This window comes from Typopeltis vanoorti, chromosome 12, assembly GCF_054136105.1.
Source record: "Typopeltis vanoorti isolate ZY-2024b chromosome 12, IOZ_Tvanoo_1.0, whole genome shotgun sequence".
Classification (NCBI taxonomy): domain Eukaryota; kingdom Metazoa; phylum Arthropoda; class Arachnida; order Uropygi; family Thelyphonidae; genus Typopeltis; species Typopeltis vanoorti.
Genome location: NC_143560.1, coordinates 54,440,985 through 54,462,476, shown reverse-complemented (window position 1 = coordinate 54,462,476; position 21,492 = coordinate 54,440,985). Strand labels below are relative to the sequence as shown.

General features: G+C 34.7%; 1 protein-coding gene across 1 annotated transcript in view; it reads right to left on the bottom strand.

The window, feature by feature from the left end:
• The window catches only part of fab1 (1-phosphatidylinositol 3-phosphate 5-kinase fab1), a 757,444-nt gene that overhangs the window by 395,953 nt on the left and 339,999 nt on the right, over positions 1 to 21,492 (bottom strand). The window contains exons 19-21 of the mRNA XM_090401892.1: positions 17,990 to 18,106; positions 17,123 to 17,845; positions 6,093 to 6,193 (exon numbers count right to left, since the gene is read on the bottom strand). Coding sequence (XP_090258018.1) covers positions 6,093 to 6,193; positions 17,123 to 17,845; positions 17,990 to 18,106 — 941 coding nt within the window. The remainder of the gene's footprint in view (positions 1 to 6,092; positions 6,194 to 17,122; positions 17,846 to 17,989; positions 18,107 to 21,492) is intronic.

Genomic DNA, 21,492 nt, shown 5'->3' with positions numbered 1-21,492 from the left:
ACTGATTGATTTGTGCCCTCTACTGGGTCTAACAATATCCCAAAGATCCCGTTTTTTTAAAACAACTAATAACTCGTTGCACAACACATGGAGATAGTGGACTTTGGCAACATTTGTTCAGGTGATGAAATTCACAGAGTGCAGCAACAGCATTGCAATTGTTTGGGTAGTACAGCTTCATGAACAAAATATGTTGGGACAACGTTAGCACCATCACTGTGACTGTATTAAACAGAATGATGGGAAAAATCTGGCATCCATTTTTTTAAACACTTCTGCCACCTGCCAAGTTGCATGATATGCAAATTCTATGCATTTGATGTTTACAACATCCTTGTGGCAAATTTAGGAATACTGTTTTTTCCCTCCTCAGATATCACTTCTGCATGATGCACAATGTATTCCTGCAAAGTTTCGTAGCATTTGGATCACTGAGTGGCACTCCACAAGGCCTTGGCCTTGAACAAGGATACTTTAATTTTGATCACCCTGTATAAGAGGTTCCATTACATATATAACAGGTTGTGGCTCCATTGCACAGTAATCCATACAAAGCCTGATCAAGGCCTCCTATGGATTACTGTGCATATATTTGGTCTTCTGGCTTTCATGGCGATGGGAATAAATTGGAAAGGGTCTGGAGAAGACTGATTAAGGCAGTAACTGGTCTTTGGGATGTGAGATATGAAGATAGATTGAAGGAATGCAATTTGCAAAGTGTTGTAAATGGGATGAAGAGAGGGAATACAATTGAGACATCTAATAATTAATGTGGAAAAAGTTTTGTCCACATTAATTACTTGATTAATGTGGAAGAAAATTTTTAGAGAATGGGAGAAGGGGGGGGGTAGAACAAGGGAGACATTGTAGCTATATAAAGAGGATGTGAACAGGTAAATAAAGGAGCAAGTTCTTTGCATGGCAAGTGGTTAGTGAGTGGAATGCATTGCCTGACATTGTGGTGAATGCGGATACATCGAATAAGTTTAAAGCATGGATTGATGGACTGTGTGTAGCAGTATATACTTCCTACAATGAATCTTTTGACTCCATGGAGGTATGGTGTTAATAATAATAATTTCTCATACATAATGCTAGAATGCCAGAAGAAAGACTGTTGCAGATTTATCTGAAGGTAAGGCTCATATGAGCATGCTGGCTATTCATAACTGTATTTTTTAAGAAAATTACAAGACTAACTAATATACTAACTAAAATAAATTCAATTAAGACTTTCTAATATTCCAGCAAAATCAAATTGCCATCATCAGAGAACACGATATAATAAGATATATGCATGGAGACACTATGCTAAGTAATGAAGCTGAAGCATGTCAACCTGAGCAGCAGCCCTAAAGTAAAGATGCGCTAGCCACTCAGCTTGCCAGCCTGGCTAGCCGAGTGGTTAGCATATCCGCTCTCCAGCCAAAAGGCTGCGGGTTCAAATCCTGCCGTGGGCATGGATGATTGTGATTGTCTTTGAAAATACTAGTGATGGTGGTCAGTGGTAGATGACGCTGGTGTAATTGCTGTCAGTTGGTGGAGGGAACTGCTGTAGAGCAGGTGCCCTCACTCGATGAGCCTTTGGACTCTCTGGAGGTATCTAATAATAATAAATAGCACCTCCTAGTGGACTAAATCGGGCATCCTTGGATGCTTGGCTGAAGTATGGAGGACAATTTCTCAAATTTGGGGCAGTTTCATACAACCAAATTTGTTGAAATTAGGGTAGTTTCTTAAGGCAGAAGAAGATTCGAGGAAGTCTTTTGTATTTATAATTGCTGTGATGAAGAAGAGTAGCCTTCTTCTAGTGTATTTTGTGGCAGATGTCCAAAGCATGGTCAGCAAGTCCTGAGTGGCTGTAGTGATAGAAATGGATATATCAATTTAACATAGAAATTTAACCACTCAACATATAGCATAAAGACTATACCTGTTTCCACAACTACAACTACTCAACACTTGCTGACTATGCTTTGGACCACACCTACTCTGTTGACATGCTCAGCTTCATTATTTAGTGTAGCACTAGCATGTACATATCTTATTATATTTTTTCCCTGATAATGGCTATTTGACTTTGTGGGAATATTAAAAATATTAATTAAATGTAGTTTAGTTAATATATTAGTCTGTGTTGTAATTTCTTTAAAAAATACAGTTATAAGTTCGATTCTACTGACTAAAGGGACTTTTTCTAAACCTTTCTACAGACAGATCAAAGTTACTCTATCTTTGACACAGGCAAATAGAATTTATTGCCCACTTTTAGAAACTAAGTTTTTCTGAGATGCAGGGTTTTAATCCTACATCTCAGAAAACTGATTACAGAACTGTTTCAGACTATAATATGAATGTTAGGGATTAGGATCATGATTTGGCAGCAGTTTTCTGCCATACTCTGGTTACAGCCAAGAGTGGAAAGAAGCTGTTACCCAACCAATTTTTCAAAAGTTAGTTAATGCTAAAAGCACCCTGGCTGCTTTACTTGGGGAATAACAAAGCCTTAGAGGATTTATTTATTCATTTATTTTTATTAATGCACTTGTATCCCATTATTCTAATGATCCAATTTCTTTCAGGTAGTTATTTTCAAAAAACTTAATTATAATTTACCTTCTTTCCATGTGTCTCTTTGCCTTTATACACAGGAGAAACATGACATTATAAATTAGAGTGATGTATAGTGAACTCCTTGTAACAAACACTTTGAACTCCAAAATTTCAATTAATATATTACCCTTTATACCATTCTTTTAGTGTTACACGGTGATCAGCATTCATTTTAGAAATTATGGACTTTACAACTGTGTTATAAATAACTCTTTTAATATTACGATGTTTCGATCTTCACATTAAGATCATCATCTGGAGCATATACAATTATACAGGACAAGCTAAGTTACATTACATACAGTAAGCTAGAGAAACAATGAATTGATCGCAAGTTATTCTACTGGCATGACCTCTAGTGAAAAAATATTTGCCCAAATAAATTGTATGGCAAAACGCTTTCTACCTACAAAAAGATGGCGCAGCCATGGGATCGCCATTATCCCCCCCCCATTGCTAACTTTTATATGGAACATTTTGAGCAACTTGCTTTAGGTTCCTCTCCTTTAAAATCCAAAGTCTGGCTTAGATATGTTGACGATGTTTTCACGATCTGGTCCCATGGCCGACACTAGACACATTCCTTAGTCACCTAAACAAACAACACAAACGCATACAGTTCACAACTGAGATTGAAAAACAGAACACACTTCCATTTCTAGATACACTTGTCACACGTCTTCCTTCTGGCAATCTTTCCTTCACTGTTTACCGGAAACCAACACATACTGGCCAATATATACATATAAACTCCTACCACCACCCAACACAAAAACTAGGTGTCATTAATACTGTAAAAAACAGGGCTCTGAAGATCTGCTCCAGTGAACAGGCACTGAAAGATGATTTAAAGTTATCAGCAATACTTTTTAAAAAAAAATGGGTACAACCAAAACACTATTAACAAAATTCTCTACAAGACCTCAATAAAAAAACAAAGACAAACCAGACTACAATAAAACTAGAACCATTCCTTACATTAAAGGGACAACAGATAAAATAAACAGAATACTAAAAAAATACAACCTCAAAGCCACCTTTAAACCTCCTGCAAAATTAAAAAGCTTACTCAACTCATCCAAAGACCCACCCCGGAGTATACCATATTTATAGCACCTGTAGCATACCATATATAGGAGAAACAGGATGCACAATTCCTATCAGACAAAAAGAACATAAACGACACATTAAATATAATAATTATGGTGAAGCTGGCCTTTCTGATCATGCACTGAACACCTTACACAGAATTGACTGGAAAAGCACTAGTTGTCTACATCACACCAAAACATGGTATGAATGCAAATTCAAGGAAGCCTGTGAGATTATTACCAACCACCCCAATCTGAACAATAATGATGGTCTAAAAATCGCAAACATATGGAAGGCGTATATTCGACCCACAGAACATTAATCTCTAAGAGAGCAACTATAAACAGGACTGTAGAAAATCCAGGATCCTAAATCAAAAATAACAATTGTAATGCTAAAAATAGGACATCATTGTTACTGAAAGAAAACTATCTGTAAGAAAGGATGTTTATTCATGTTATCATAAATGGAATTTAGCTTGATGTAGTTTATAAATAATAATAATTATTTTTTTTTCACTAGAGGTCATGGCAGTAGAATAACTTGTGATCAATTCATTGTTTCTCTAGCTTACTGTATGTAATGTAACTTAGCTTGTCCTGTATATTTGTATATGTTCCAGATGATGATCTTAATATGAAGATCGAAACATCGAGATATTAAGTTATTTATAACACGGTTGTAAAGTCCATAATTTTTAAAAGAATCCTTTATACCAGATTTTAATTCATGTAATGTAATGTAATTACTACAAACTGAAAAAGAATTGTGATCTTACAAAAATGACTGCAGCTGGGGCAATTGCAACTTTGTGCTCAGCAAATTTAATAGTTTATGAATTTGCTTGTTGTGGGGTATTGCTGCTTGTTATTGTTCACTGCAAGTAGTATCATTGTACATCTATTAAGTGACCTCATACTATTAATAGTGCAATGTAATACAATGTGATGATATTGTATTTAGTCATTTATTGATTAGTTTTAATGAGTAGATGACTATAAATACACATAAAAAATGCAATTATTTTAAATTTGCAGTAAAATTAGATGAAAATAACTGAATGTGATTTCTGAAAATAAGATACAAGGATTAGTAAGGGTTTTCTTGGAAATTAAATTCCAAACTGTTTTATGTGCTATGTACTTTATGAATACATGAATGATTTATGCTCCAATCTCATGTATGATCAGATGGTTTGCTCTTCCATAAGTTATAAACATGTGCTGACAATGCTCATTACTGGTTATCTTCTGCACAATTACTCCCTCTCCTGATATTGTTTTTCCCCCACCCATAATAAACTTGCATGTAATATCAGTAGTTTCTGTACTGCCCATGCATGTGCAGAAATACCCAAAATTATTAAATATTTATTTTTCTGTACTGAATCTAATATCTCTCTCATTTCTGGAGATGAGAACTTAGTTCTATTTGAATATTATGCCATATATTTTAAGGTTGTTGTTTGGAATTAATATGGTGTCGGTGGCAAATTCATTAGCTAAGTTTATTATGTACATAAAATTAACAAACTAACCAATGAAGACATTAGTCAATTTGTGATTTGCAGTTTAAATTCCTTGGGTCGTGAGACTACACTCCTCACATCCTTAATGAGACTAGAACCCAGGTTTTATCAACCAAAAGAAAATATGCTATTCTTCCAAATGTGTAATAGAAGTCTTAAGAGCTACAAGAGGCATGATATCTAATTGTTAGTATTTATTTTCTAATAAATTATTTTAAAGGTGAAGTGCATTAATGTTGATCTTTGACAGGTGTACATAACAATTTTTTTTGAAGATATAATTTAATAATGGAGCTGGAAAATAAAAATTTGTTCTTTATACAGAGAAAAAAGTATACTTTTATACATATATTTCAATCAGTAATAGTATATACATATATTTCAATCAACAGTAGCATGATATTCCAAAGGTGGAATCTATGGGATACTTTTAAGGAAATGATACATTTTTTTGTTTTTTATTAACTTTTTCTACTATTATTGACCAGCAAAAAAAAAAGTGATAAATTGTTATTCAGCATACTGATATCTTTTATAAATGATTGTAATTAGAGCCAAATCAACTAAAACTGTGTTCTCAAACCATTTTGTCTATTTTGCATGAAGAAAGGCATGCATTTCTAAGAAGAAAAACTAGATCACTTTTATATGAGACTGGTTAACCCCACCTTTAGTGAAAAGCTTTTATAAAAGTTTTCCTCAATTTCTTGTATGGAAGACTGGGGAAAATTCAGATTGCATTAGACCCTATCCTATGTATACCACCAGTCTAAAATGTATGGACATTCAATCACTTTGATGAATTTATGCCTCAACATTAAATTCTTCAAGCTTAAAACATATGAAGAATGAGTCATACCATGGACTAACACAGAAGTATGGAGCATTATTGGAAGTACAAGAATAACTACAGAAGAGGACTTCGAGGTGCTGATGGTTATAAAAACTTAAGGCATCCATCTGCAAAAAACAGAAAAAAAAATGTAAGTATACCATGTTACTATAACAGACAAATATTTCTGTATAAAAAAACCCTAAACGTAATACATAACACTGTATATTACAAGTAAGGAAATGGTTGCAGACAATCAAAAACGAATATAATAATAATAATAATAATAATAATAATAATAATAATAATAATAATAAAAGTCTATTTAAATAGCATTTTTGAGCAGTAAAGCTTCGTTATAATAACAATTCAACTCAGAGCTGTGTACTGTAGGCATATATAATACCTATACACCATGTAGCAAAGGAATAAAGATTTCCTCTGGGCTATATGAAATAAAATTATGTTAGTCATATAAGCACATTCTTTGTAGAAAGGAAGGACTCATAGCAGCATATTTAAAGGAAAAGTGAGATTGAAATCAGGTTAGGCTCAGTTTGATCTGACCTTATCTGTTTCAAATATAGAGAAGAGACTAGGATCATTCCAGAAGTAGAAGTCACAAGAATGATGAGACTGAAGTAAACTCTCTCTCTGGGAGAGTTTAATATTCAATGCTGTAACTTTGGTTGTCTTGATTAATGAGGGAAGATTATCACAGCAACATGGAATATCCTTAGTCTTTTTAGAAAGCTAACCTACAAAATATTAAATAAGAAATGGTAGAGATGAAAATCAACATCCTTGAAATGGGTGATATCAGATGGACAGAGATAAAGATAAAGACAGGTAATAGGTAAATATTACTGAGAAAGTAATATTAATAAGCAATTATACTTTAAAATCTTCACAAACACTTCTAGCTCATCTCTGACAGAATTATTATGATTAAGCAGAAAGCCGTACCAAGAACTGATACATACTATAGCATGTCCCTACTAGGGATCATCTGAATGATGATCCCAGATAGGGGCTATAGCAAAAGAAGTATTAAATGTAAAAATCAGATGAGTTCATGACTAATGGGTGACATGAATGCCAAACTAGGCAGTGTGAAACAAAATTACAGTGAAATTTTTGAGCTAGGAGAAAGAAATAAACAAGGTGAAAAACTTATCGAATTTTTTAAAGAAAAATATTTAATAATATCTGCTACAACTTGTTTCTAATACTATCCAAGATGATTACACACATGAAAGAATTCTGGGTACTGATAAGGAATTAAATTGATTTTATACATTAAAAACAGGTTTAGAAACTCATGTTTCTAAATCTGCTTCAGTAAAATTAGTTAAATTTCAGTAAAATTAGTTAGAACTTATCCAAGAGAAGACTGTAATTTAGGCCACAATCCATTAGTTGCAACAGAAATAAAATTGAAGATGTTACCAAAAAAAAAAAAAAAATTAGTAACAAAAACTCAAGAATAAGTTGGAATGATAAATTGATTCTGACAAACATGCAGAAGAAAGAGATAACCAACTTAAAGCACTTCATAGTGAAAAATGATGAAATGGAAAACAGACATTGAAGAAAGTATAATAATGAAGGATTGGAATGATTTAAAGGAAATAATGCTCAGAACATCAGAAGACCTAATACTTCAGAGAACAGAGGGAAAAGAAAAAAAAAAAAAAGAAAGGAACAGATGATTGGTGAAGCCTGATGAAAGGATGACAGAGAAAATATATAATTTTATCTTTAACAATAATAGATTTAGTGCCATTCCAACCAACCTAAGATAAAATATGATCCAAAAAATAATCTAGAATAATATTAATGCATACAAAAGTAATTTCAAAAAGGAACAAAAGAATATATCTATGAAAACAGACAACTGCCTAATCTGCAGCAATGCAGAAACAGAAATTAAAGACTCAAATAGGATTCACTATGTAATGCCTTGGAATAAGCTGGTCTAAATTTCTGCTCCCATATTTTATCTATTAAAAATTATCTATTAAACAAAAATTGCAAAGGAAGTTTTTTCACTTGGTTAAAAAATTATATTCTTTAATAAATTTAGTTTAATCCTTTATCCCAGTGAGAGCAAGCAAAGTTTGCATCTGAAAATATCTTCAGGACTGAATATAGTGTTGTACTATCTTACCTTAGTAAGTAGTACAACACCAGGCAACTCATAGCAAAGGTGGAGCAAGCTACCAACAATCCTATCCCAGTATCTCCCATAATGCAAAAAACACATCTCCTTGTGGATATGTATACTGTTATGCATTAAGGGATTGGCCACTACCTAGACTAGTTTCGACCTTTATTGAGGTCTCTTCAGTGGGAGCCAGGCCCAGAGTTGTGGATACCAGGCAGAAGCAGTAGCAAGGTCATCTTTACCTATAGGAGCTACCAAAAGGTTTGCCACCTTTTTTTATTAAATTACTCTGGATTTAGAGAAAGATGTTGAAAGTTACAGCTTACAGAAAAATGTGTTACAGCTTACAAAAAATATAAGATTTCTGCATTCCTTCAACCTTGGTATCTCCTTTTCTTGGTCTGGCTCCCACTGTTTCTTGTTTGATCCTTAATCTTTCGTAGATGGGAAACCACACACACACACACACACAAAAAAAAAAGCAAACAAAGTTTGCACGTGAAGTATCTTTATAACTAGGCTACACCAGGCTAGTGATTTCCCATTAATTGCCTTAGTATCCTGTAATGCAGCAAACACATAACTTCAAGTGTGTTTAATGCTATGCATTATGGAAAGGGCCACTGTCCAATCAAGTTTCAAACCTTTATTGAGGTTTCATAAGTGGGAGCTAGACTAAGAAGAAGATATATATATATATATTTCAGTAATGAAATAATGTAATTAGTTATGAAGATACTTCATATGCAAACTTTGTTTACTTAGACTTGGGTAAAAATTACACAAGAATACAATTTCTTGGCATTTTAAATTTAATTTATAACCAAGTGAAAAAACTTTCTACAACTAACTCCAATCCAGAGAATTTTAATAATAATGTGTTACAGCTTACAAAAAATATAAGATTTCTGCATTCCTTCAACCTTGGTATCTCCTTTTCTGGGTCTGGCTCCCACTGATGAGACTTCAATAAAGGTTGAAACTAGTCTGAGTAGTGGTCCTTAGTATCCTGTAATGCAGCAAACACATAACTTCAAGTGTGTTTAATGCTATGCATTATGGAAAGGGCCACTGTCCAATCAAGTTTCAAACCTTTATTGAGGTTTCATAAGTGGGAGCTAGACTAAGAAGAAGATATATATATATATATTTCAGTAATGAAATAATGTAATTAGTTATGAAGATACTTCATATGCAAACTTTGTTTACTTAGACTTGGGTAAAAATTACACAAGAATACAATTTCTTGGCATTTTAAATTTAATTTATAACCAAGTGAAAAAACTTTCTACAACTAACTCCAATCCAGAGAATTTTAATAATAATGTGTTACAGCTTACAAAAAATATAAGACTTCTGCATTCCTTCAACCTTGGTATCTCCTTTTCTGGGTCTGGCTCCCACTGATGAGACTTCAATAAAGGTTGAAACTAGTCTGAGTAGTGGTCCTTCCCATAATGAATAGCATTATACACACCTGAAAGGATGTGTATTTTGCATTACGGGATGCTAAGGCAATTAATGTGAAGTCGTTAGCCCTGTATGTGCAAGTAGGCTAGTTGTGAAGATACTTCACATGCAAGCTTTGTTTGCTTCCACTTGGATAAAGGAGTAAACAAGAATATAATTTATTGGCATTTTAAATTTAATTCAACTACAAAAGAGCTGAATACTTCTATGCAACAAATAAGTACTTGAAGTGCAGCAATTCAGTTTCCTCAATTTAATGTAATCTATGTGCAAGCACTCAGTATACCTATCATCACATGAAATAGAGTGCTTTGGGTGTCTATTATTATTATTATTATTACATGGCATCTCCAAGAACTCATTGACGGAAGGCACTCTACTCTACTCTAGAACCCTCCATTTTCCATCACTTAATTCACCAACTACACAGAACTGCTACTATCATCATCTACACATAATGCCATCTACTGTCCACCACAACTAGTATTGTTTGTCTGTAAATTGCATGTTTTCTCAAGACTGATTTGCCTGTATGCAGGATGAAAAACCTGAGCTTCCAGTGGAAAAAACCCTGCTACCTCCATATGATATCAGATGACTCACCTTCAGTTGAAAAAAAAAACATCTAAAGATTCCTCTCATTACAACAAGAATCAAATTTATGCCTTTTCAATCAAGGGACACAACATACTGTCTTCGAATTGCACTATGGAGGCCTTAGCCAGCACAGTGCACTCGATCACCAACAAAATCAATGTTAGTAGGAAGCAGTGTTGTTGCAAACTAGATAATACCAACATGAAAAAATTCCCTTATGTGTGATTTCTGTTGCCACTGGTTGCACATGCACTTTGCTAAGATAAAGGAATCATCTCAAAAACTGCTCATCGACCTCACTCAGCTTTCTTTTGTTCACTGAGCCTCCCTTCAGAAAAGCAACTCCTGAACTTGAGAAAAAAGCACTGACAAACTTGAACAGCACCTCAACACTATGGATGAAATTTTCTCCTGCAAAATTAGAACATTGGAAATCAAGCTTAAACTGCTCGATGATCAATGCTGCATCACAACTATTCTCTCCCTAGATAATGTCAACAAACTGCATGACCTCTGCATCAATGGTACATGATGCAATCAAGGCCAAAAACAAAAAAAGTCCAATGCTGCCAATTTGAATTTTCAAATGGAAACTGACTCACTAAAGGATGATATCATTAAGTTAGGGGTAGAAAGCAATTTTGATCTCAGCAAATCATCAGGTGCCATCATTTCAGATCCATGAATAAAAGAAAGGAGGGAACAAACTTCCAGCACCTCATGAAAGTAACCTGCAACACAGTGATGAGCACATCAAAACTAAAAACAGCAATAAACCAAACAAGTTCAAACTTGGCTTCAGTTGTGCATATGAGCTCAGTGAGAAGTAAAACATTTCAGCTACTTAGGCATGATTTTTAGTGAAGATGGTAAATTAAATATGGAAATAGGCAACAATCAACAAAACTGGCATGACAGGAAGTCAACTGAATAAATTTATCAAAATTGATTGATAATTAGTCAAAATTAGTCAAAACACTAAATTAGCTGTATACAAGACAGTGTTTCAAACCAGTTTTAACTTATGGATCTAAGAGCTGAGTCAGAAATAAAACACTTAACCAAAGACTAGAGACCGAGTTATGAGAGGCCTGAGAAAGATTAAGGGTATGAACAGATGGATCAATGGCAATATATATTAAAAACGAGGATATTAGGAAAGAACTTGACATTGTTAGCATCTAGGTACACTGTTAGCACAGCTAATCTCAGGTGGTATGATCACTTAAACAGAATGGGAGAGGAAAGATTAGCAGAAAAAAGTGTTCTCTGCAGGTTGGCAGGAAAAAGACCCAGAAGACCAAGATATAGGTGGATTAATATGGTAAAAAGTGCCTTAGAAGACAGAAATATGAGATTTGATAATGTTGGAGTCTTGACAGGTAACAGATTGATTTGGAGGAAAATTGTAGATAGGAAGTTAGTAATGATGTAAGTTCTTCATGTAGTACTATCATAAGTAATGATGTAAGTTCTTCATGTAGTACTATCATAATATACTGTATACCCCTTGAGGATACATGTTAGGAATTTGATGATGATGATACTTCTGCAAAACACATAAGTACTTTTCCAGGTAAACCTCATCTCAGCTTGCCCAATTACACATTCTTTGACTCCTTTTGACCCAAGAGTGACTCTTTGCACATATCTACTCTGACATACCATGCAAGAGAGCATCCAACCTAGAATCACCTGATTTTGACCTTTGGTTGAAAATCTTCCTATTCAACTCAAATTCATTTGCTGTCTTATCATTCTTCCAGTGCCACTAACTCCTCTGAGCTCTTTAACATCCTTTCCTTGAATGATGATTTTCTCCAGTCCTACTTTCCTAAAAGCAAAATCATCCTTCTAGGAGATTTTAATGTTTATAACACCATGTGGCTCTCTTCCTCCAATAGTACAGTGTGATTTGTTCACATGCCTACCAGAATATTGGGTAACATAACCACTCACTAAACACCCTAGATTTCTGATCCTTCTAAGTATACTGTGAATGTTGTAGATTCCCTAGAAATCTAATTAAGCAAACCATAATCTAGTGCTTATCTTCTCTCCCATGGAATAACACTCAGACAGCTATTCTCAATCAAGAGTAGTCTGCCATAACAATGCATAACAATGTGATGACTTTCGTGACATATGCTGCCTCATTCCCATGGTTGGACAATATGCACTGAAAGAATCCATATTGAAAATCCTTACAGAGAAACATACATTCCTCAAACCACTCTAAACTTTGGTTCTCCAAAAGGTGTGTCAACACTATACAAGTGAAAAATCAAGTATACCACAACTGGCTTCAAGAACTCCATCTTTGTTTAGCAATTATTCCCAATTGCTTTAGTGAGAGACCAAAACAGCTTGGCTGTTATTTGGAAAAGGCGCATTTTCCTGCTTTTCACTCTTTCAAAGTGAAAGCACTGATAGTTTTCTTGCAGCTGTTCACTATTTTGGGCTTGTAACAGCTGCAAGAAAACTATCAGTGCTTTCACTTTGAAAGAGTGAAAAGCAGGAAAATGCACCTTTTCCAAATAACAGCCAAGCCATTTTGGTCTCTCACTAAAGCAATTGGACATAATTTTTGCCAAAATACTCCTTTCACACCAGCTAGCTTTACGAGGGTGGTCTGAAAAGGTCTTGACCTAACAATGAAAAAACGAATTTATAATTTCAAAATTATTTTTATTTTTCAACATAATCTTCCTTAAGACTAATACATTTATTCCAGCAATGCTCCAATGCTATTATCCCCTTCCCTGTAGTGGTTCTCAGTAAGATCTGCAGAATACACCTCTACAGCTGCAATCACCTCTTGATTCAAAGAAAAATGCTGACTAGCAAGGAAGAGTTTTAGTTTTGGGAAGAGATAGAAGTCAGAGGGAGCTAAATCTGGGGAATAGGGTGGATGTTCCAACAAGTCATAGTGCAGATCCCTTAATTTTCTCATTGCCAAAACACCTTTGTGGGGATGTGCATTGATGAAAGATTTTTTTCTTCTGGAAACCGGTCTTTTCTCATGAATTTTTTTGTCTAGTCTGGTTAAAAGGTCAGAAATAATATTCCTCGGTTACTGTTTTACCCTTTTCAAGATAATTAATAAACAAAATGCCTTCAGCATCCAAAACAACGATGCCATGACCTTTCCTGCTGATGGAACCGACTTTGTCTTCTTTGGTGCTGAACAACCGGCTTCTGTTCACTATTTTGACTGCTGTTTGGATTCTGGTGTGTAATGGTGAATCCAAGTCTCATCCATAGTAATAAATTGATGCACAAAATCAGTTTTATTCTTGTTAAAATGTCTAACAATGAAAAAACGAATTTGGTTCTCCTTTCTAGTGAAATCTGAAATCTGATCAAAATTAGAGATTTTCATGCGAGTGCGTTTTTTATCTACTGTGAGCAAGCGCGGCACCCATCTTGCGCAAAGCTTCTTTATTTGCAATTCTTCATGCAAAATACATCCTACACGTTCTTTTGAAATGCCTATAGTTTCAGCAGTTTTACTCACTTTGACTTGCCGGTCATCCAATACCATATCATGCACTTGATCAATGATTTCTGGTGGTGTTACACTTTTTTTGACGTCCTTCATGTGGATCATCTTCAAGTTTGGTATGGCCACGTTTAAACTCGGCAGCCCATTTCTTAATTATCGAAAACAAAGGAGAAGAGTGCCCATAAACTTTTATGAACTTCGAATGAATTTCTTTTGGCGTTAAACCTTCTTTTACAAAGAATTTTATAACTGCACGATACTCAATATTATCTATTTCAAGGGATACAGACAACACTTTTGCTTTAGACAGCTGTATAAAACAGCTGTCTAAAGCAAAAGAAAAAACTACTTGATAGAATGACTTGCAATTTCACATGGATGCTTAAGACAGAGGTACCATGTGAAATTGCAAGTCATTCTATCAAGTAGTTTTTTTACGAGGGTCTGAAAAATCAAAAAAAAATCGTGCCGATACTGTGGCCCTCTTTGGTCGAGGCCAAGAACTTTTCAGACCCTCGTACTGCATCATTACCTACAGAAAATGGCAATCTCCTGGCTTCATACTTTCCTCCAATGCATGTCTAACTGATCATGGTGAATTTTCCCAACCATTGTAGTTGTTCAATACTTTCTCTATCCTTTCATCAGAAAGATATCAGAAGAATATTGTGAAATTAGGCATTAAAAAGTCTCGTGGTTCTGATGGCATTCCTCTAATTGTACTGAAGATTTGTGAACCAGAAACAATTCCTGTCATCTATTTATGCTCTCTTACACTAATGGTATCTACTCAACAGATCTATGTTTAACCAATTCCCAAAAGGGTGGCAAATTACTACCATTGAGCTATCTGCCAATCTCTCTCTCTCTCACCTCAATCCTCTCTAAAGTAATGGAGAGAATCCTCAATATCCAAATACTGCACTACTTTGAAGACAACTAATAAATGACTATCAGCATGTATTTCACAGCTGCCAATCAACAGGTGATCTGCGCACATGTGTGTCAACCAGCTCTGGAGAAATCAGGTGAATCTCAAGTGGCTGCACTTGATATCTCCAAAGCTTTTGACATCTGGCACAAAGGCCTGTTAGGTGAGCTCTCATCACTGGGTCTGTCCCAAGTCTTCTGCAATTGGGTTGCCAGCTATTTGACTGGATGCACTACATGTTATGGTGAATGGCTCATTATCCTTCTAATGCCAGGTTTCAACAAGATTCTGTTCTATCACTAAATCACTTCCTTCTGTATAACAACCAAACCAACACATTTGGCAGATGACAGCACATTGCACTCTTCCCTTTCATTTGACAAACACTACACTATACAAATTATCTCAACTTTCAGAGCATCAACCTCTACTGCCCTCAATTCTGATCTGTGAGCTAATCTTCAATGTGGTTCAGTTAACCTTGTCAATTTCAATAGCAAAACACAGCATTATTTCTGAAGCCTTACTTGTTGAGGTTGGGAGTGTTTCATAATCAGTGCTGATTCTAAAAATAGTCTCTCAGCTCTATAAGAGCTTCTACATAACAATGATGTCCTCTTCCATTTAAATGTGTGATGAAACATCCAGAGCATGGGCTGCCAGTCCTGACATGCAATTAAATGATTGCAGATGTAATTCTTGTGTTCTTCAAGGCGGATGTTAACCAACCTGCCAGACTGTTTGAAGTAGGCTAAACTGTAAACACGAGGAACTATATTCGAATGATTCAGAGTTAAGTGTCTTGAGAAAGTAGCATTCAATGAGAGTTCAGAAGTGCAGAGTCAAGGGAAACTAGAATGCTTAGGGTGGATGCAGGCAAGTGTAGGACCAGTTAACTCAGATGTAAGTGAAAGTGTGATCAGATGATGCAGAATGTAGTTTCCAAGGTTCTTGATGTTAGTAGGATAACCAACATAAAGTGTAAGGGAGGTTGTAGGATGAAGAGCACATTGCAGTTTTTCTCACTAATGCCTATAACTTTTGTTATAGGCATTAGAGCAGTGCCATGCATAAGAATTTTGAGGAAGGGGAGAAATGTTAGCAGTGCATGGAGGAAGGTCGAGGTGTGTTTGAAAAAAAGAATTCAGATTGTAAACCAGAGAGTCAGGAGGATAAATCAGGTAGGAGTTTGATGGATAAATAGCATCATTAATCAGAACTTGCAGAAAAAGAAAAAAGTTGTGGAGGGAATATAAACAAAAAGAAAGATAATTGACAAGCTCACAAGTAGCAGAAGGCAGAGTCAAAAAAGGGTGACCTGCATGGTAAGGAAGCTAGCTGATAAGGCCAAAAGTAATCCCAAAAAGTTCTTTCAAGAACTGCATGGGATTACTTATGGCAAGTAAAAGGAAGAATGACTATGGAAGGATAACTTTAATGAGTACTAGTAGTTGGAAGGTCACAGAAGCAAATAAAATACTTGAGTTACTATGTGATCATTTTGAAAGTGTGTATGCCATCCAGGTGGAGAAATTCCAGTGTCAGATGTGACAATGACTAATGGAAGAACAGAGGTAGATGAATTTGAAGTGCTTACAATATTGCAGAACTGAACCTGCCCATGGGATCAGATGGCATATCAGTCCATGTATTATGAGAAGGTGCAAGAGAATTGGCACCTCCTCTGACCAAGTTGTTTTCTGGGAAGATACTAAGGGAGTGGAAAGAGGAGAAACTATTTCTAATGCATTAAGGAAATGCAAAGACAGAAGTTGCAAATTATGGACCAATGAGTGAAGAGTGGTGGGTAAGGTACAGGAAAAGTTGGTAAAAGACAGAATTCAGGACTGGGTGGACAGGAATGTGACACTTTATATAGGACAACATGGCTTTGCAAAGCGTTGATCATGTCTTAGTAATCTGAATACTTCTTATAATAAACTGACAACTGATTTGGATAAAGGATATGGCTACTCAGTAATGCTGCTGGACTTTGCAAAGGCATGTAACAGGATTTTACCTGGAACACTGTGGCATAAATTGGAACAAATGGGAATGGATATAAAGCTGGTGTGAGTGAAGCTTGCTATTATGAATGCAGGCCACCATACATATTGAGTCTAAGACTGGAAACTCATGGCCAAAATGTTTCTCGTGTGCACATGGGGCCAGCAAAAATTAGAGGGAATATTGGTTGAAAGTATGACTTTTTAGGAAGGAAGTAAAGAACTAACTATTCGCTTCCAGAAAGCTAGAACTTATTCACGATGGCATTACTGGACAAGTTGCCAGTCTGATTTACATGCATCTTTTGGTGAAAAGCAGTTTGGTAAAAAATATAGGAACTTTTGTGCTCTAAATAATTAAGCATTTTAAATGTAACTCACCTGTTGCTTCTCAGAGAAAGTAGCTGTTTCTGTTTCAGCAGACTTTCCTGAATGTCCTAAAACATTATCTGAGAGTTTATCTAACTTTGATTTTTTCTCTTTTTCTTTTGCAGCCCTCTCATGTGGACAAAGCCGTTTTATTGTCCCACCTCTTGCTCTAAAATCTGCTAACAGAGATTGAACAAAAATAGAATCCTCACATGCATTTGTAATTTTGTGGGAGATAAAAACATGATCAGGCAAAAGTTCCACAGCACTTTGACCAACTGCTGTACTTGACTGACCAGAGGTATCCTCTAATTCAGCATAACCAGATTTCTTATTATTATCTTTTCCTAATTCTTTTATAAACTGTTCTGACCAATAGATTTCTTCTGGGAAAAAACGTCTTAAATCACAGGATTTGCCAATTTCAGATTCCAAATAAGGTACAACAATATTAATATTTGGAGAACAGCACAGGATGACATCATCTAAGGCTTTTTTAAACTGGTTAATTAAAGGAAGTGATGACACCTGTAAATTACTTTCATGGTGAAATATCGAATCATCTTCTGACTGTAGATAAGATCGTAAAGGGTCACTGAAATCATCAATATATACAGCTTCTAATTTCTTACTGATTTCTTCATTAGCATCCTTTAACTTGTCTTGATCCATGTTTCTGAGATTAAGATTATTCGGTCGACTTTGTAATTTAGATTCTTCTGTGAGAGTACTGAACTGTGTATTGCATTCTTTCAGGGCAATCATTTTATCCTCTTGATTAACAGAATCAAGAGAACTTATATGAGAAAAAGAATCATTTTCATTTATATTATTGTACTTAGTTTTCTGAAAAAGCTCAGATTCAGTTTCAACAACTGCTGATATTTCTTCAGGTAGAATAGGAGCAGGAGGCATTGCAAGCTCATCCATAAGAAAGGATCTTTCAAGTCGCCAGTTATAAGCAGTCAACACCATATACTTCATTATGAGTTTAATCTAGAAATTAAAAAATATATATAAATATTTATTTATTTCATTATGAATTTAATCTGGAAATTAAATAAATAAATATATAAATATATCTATCTATCTATATATATATATATATAATTATTATTATAAAATTATGTGCCCATTTATAGTAACTCTATAAATGGAATTAGTCAAATATCAATAGAGTGAATTCACTCATTATAAGAAACTACATAGCCTGGCCATGGATGGGCCCACATTACACAGATGCCATATTACAGGAAATTAATATAGCAAACTTTTTGCAAAATTTTGCTATATTAATTTATGATAAATTATAAATTAATTAATTTATAATTTATCAGCTCAGATATTCACTTTTTCATATATATGCTTAAAATATAACAAGAATAAAACAGAAATCTGTGTTATCTCATCATATATAAGGTAGTGAAGCTTTAATGGAATATGCTTGTGAATGACATGAATTAATGAATTAACTCATCGGTTTCATGCTACTGTTTGATGTGGCCTAGTTCGTGATGAATAAAGCCACATAATAAAAAATGGGGGAGGGGGATGAATGCTGTTGAACTCCCCCCCCCTTTTTTTTGTAGTTTTTAAAGATGCATTAGCTCTTACCCTGGTGGGGTAAGAGCTAATGCATTTTCTGCATTTCCCACTGTGATGGTGGGAAATGCAGGAAACTTCTTACTACAAAAAAATTATTATTATTAATAATTAATGATGAGTGTTCCTACTCCACATTTACTCATTCACTGACACTACACTCATCTAATGGAGTGACTCCTTGTTCATTCCCTTTTTGTGACTTAGTGAAAAATTTCTTTTGCATCTATAAAATCTCTTTAATAACTTATATATATATATATATCATGTTCCCTCTTTTCCACCTCTCAACCAGTTTTTCTAACCTACAAATCTTTGATCTATTATCATAGAAAGCATTCAACAGACATGACATCATCTTGATTATCTGACTATGAACTTGCTCTGACTTCTTCTCTCTCAAGAAACTTACGTGACCAAATCTAGGTACAGTAGGCAACATGCAGTTATATCAGAGTCATATTAAAAGAGATAAAATTTTTATCACTGCTTGTCAATGTACTTTTTAAAATTCACATGTTCATTCATGCTGTTGAACTCGCTTTTATCCTTGGGTTTTGAGCACCAGTGTATTATAATACTTAAATTATATATTGCTGTTTGTAAATTGTCTTTATTATCTGATATTGTTACCTACTCATCTGCAAATAATAATTTATTTATTATAATTACAGCTATTTTGCCTGCTTCAGTTTAGGAGTACCCCTGTTTAAATGTCATTGGCTATTTACTCATGGGTTCTTAGGGCATTATGAGTGTAGATGAAACAATGCTCAGAATATCGGAAACAATAGCTATAAAGTGTGATGCGAACTCGATCAACGTACACAGGCCCTACATAATCTCCGAGGTTTGGAAGCTTCACAACATTAAATTGAGGTCACAATCCCGACCAATAGGAGACAACACAAACACCTCTGAAGCACCCACCCGACCTGACATAGCTTCCACTTTCCCAATATGTTCCGATGATGACCACGAATAGTCGAAACGGTCCACACCCCGTCAACTACCTTTCCCCTTCCCCCTCCCTATTTTAAAAAATTAACCCTTTCACCTTTTTCCCCACCCTATATAAAAGTATATGTTTCTATATATTACGAAAAAAACCCGGGTTTTTTCTAACTTATTCTACCAAACTGCCTACCCCCCCACACACACACCACACACACACACACACTCTGCAGTTCTCGACATCGCAGACAGAGGAAAAGCCACAACACCCAGACAAAGGTATGTGCAATTTTCTATTCCTTAAGCTACATATACTTTTTAGTACATCTACACTCATAATGCCCTAAGAACCCATGAGTAAATAGCCAATGACATTTAAACAGGGGTACTCCTAAACTGAAGCAGGCAAAATAGCTGTAATTATAATAGTTTATAATGAGGAGTAACATGGGAGTTTTCCCAGAAATAATATACATAATTTATTTATTTTATTATTCCAGGAATTTTCTAGGGTTATTTAGACTGGTTAGTTAAAGTGTTCCACTGTATTAATATTTCATTAGTATAAATATTAAAAAGTATTGGAGAGAAAAAAACCAAGTGTAAGACAGGAAAAGATATCCCTGTCTTATATCTTGGTTTACAGATTGTTTTTCAGATTTTTTTATTTATTTTTATTTCATTATCTTTCTATATACTCAATATTAAAAATAGTCCCTTTTAAGGATGCAATAAAAATAATTTTTGAACATAAAATTATGAGTTTGTTTAGTCTTTCTTAAATTAAACAGAATGATTAAAAACTTAATGCTAATTTAAAAAACCACAAAAATAAATGGCTAAGTAAACCGGCTGACTGTTTTGACCAATCACATTGCTCTGTGGACGTTCAAAATCAGAACAAACAACATGTCAGATGAGGCAGGTGCTTAGATTGCAACTCCATATTTATTTATTCAAAATTTTCATGGGAAAACATTGATGAGTCAGCCAAAGCAAATTTTGATGTATGTTTATGCAAAGCTTCCAGCTTTATCTCCTGGAACACAAAAGAAGAGAGTATAATGATGGTGAGTGAGCTGCCAAGTGTTTCAAAGAAAACCATTTTTAGTGTGTAATCCAATAAAAAGAGGTCACACTTGCTGAAGAAAACACCCAAAATGCAGGCATGATGGGGATCTGAACTCGTCCAATCCAGTGTTAAGCATTCAATGTCAAGATTCATGCATTCAGTGTGGGCTGTTCATTAAGGAATGAGTAGCCCACACTGAACAAGCTGATTGTTGAAGACAAAAGTGATCCCAATGTGCCAAAAATATCCAGAATGATGATTTATTGGATAATGGAGGATCTGCTTCAGGTACATAAAACAGCAACATGCATCAGCCTTCATAGAATGAGAGGATGTAATTGCTTGACAACATTGATACTTTGAGCACAGAGGAATGTGCACCTTCCTTGCAGTGAGCACACTGCAACCTTAAAGTGGAACAGGACATAGGTATATTTATTCTTTGCAATATATCAAACAATATATATCTTATAACTTTCTCAACTGCTTTTTTTGTCTATAAACAAAAGACAAGTTTCTAAATTAAAACTTCTTTTCTCTATAAGTAGTTTTAAACAAAATGCTGCACATCCATTGTAGGTAGGTATTACTTTTCGAAATCCATTTTGACATTCTAATAATATTTTTCACTATATATTTTGAATTTTTCATTAATTATTCCAAGTTATATTTTGTAGTATGTATTGAATAAGCTAATTCTCTGCAATCAGCAGATTACAGAGGATTTTTTTTTAAATATCAACATTACTATACT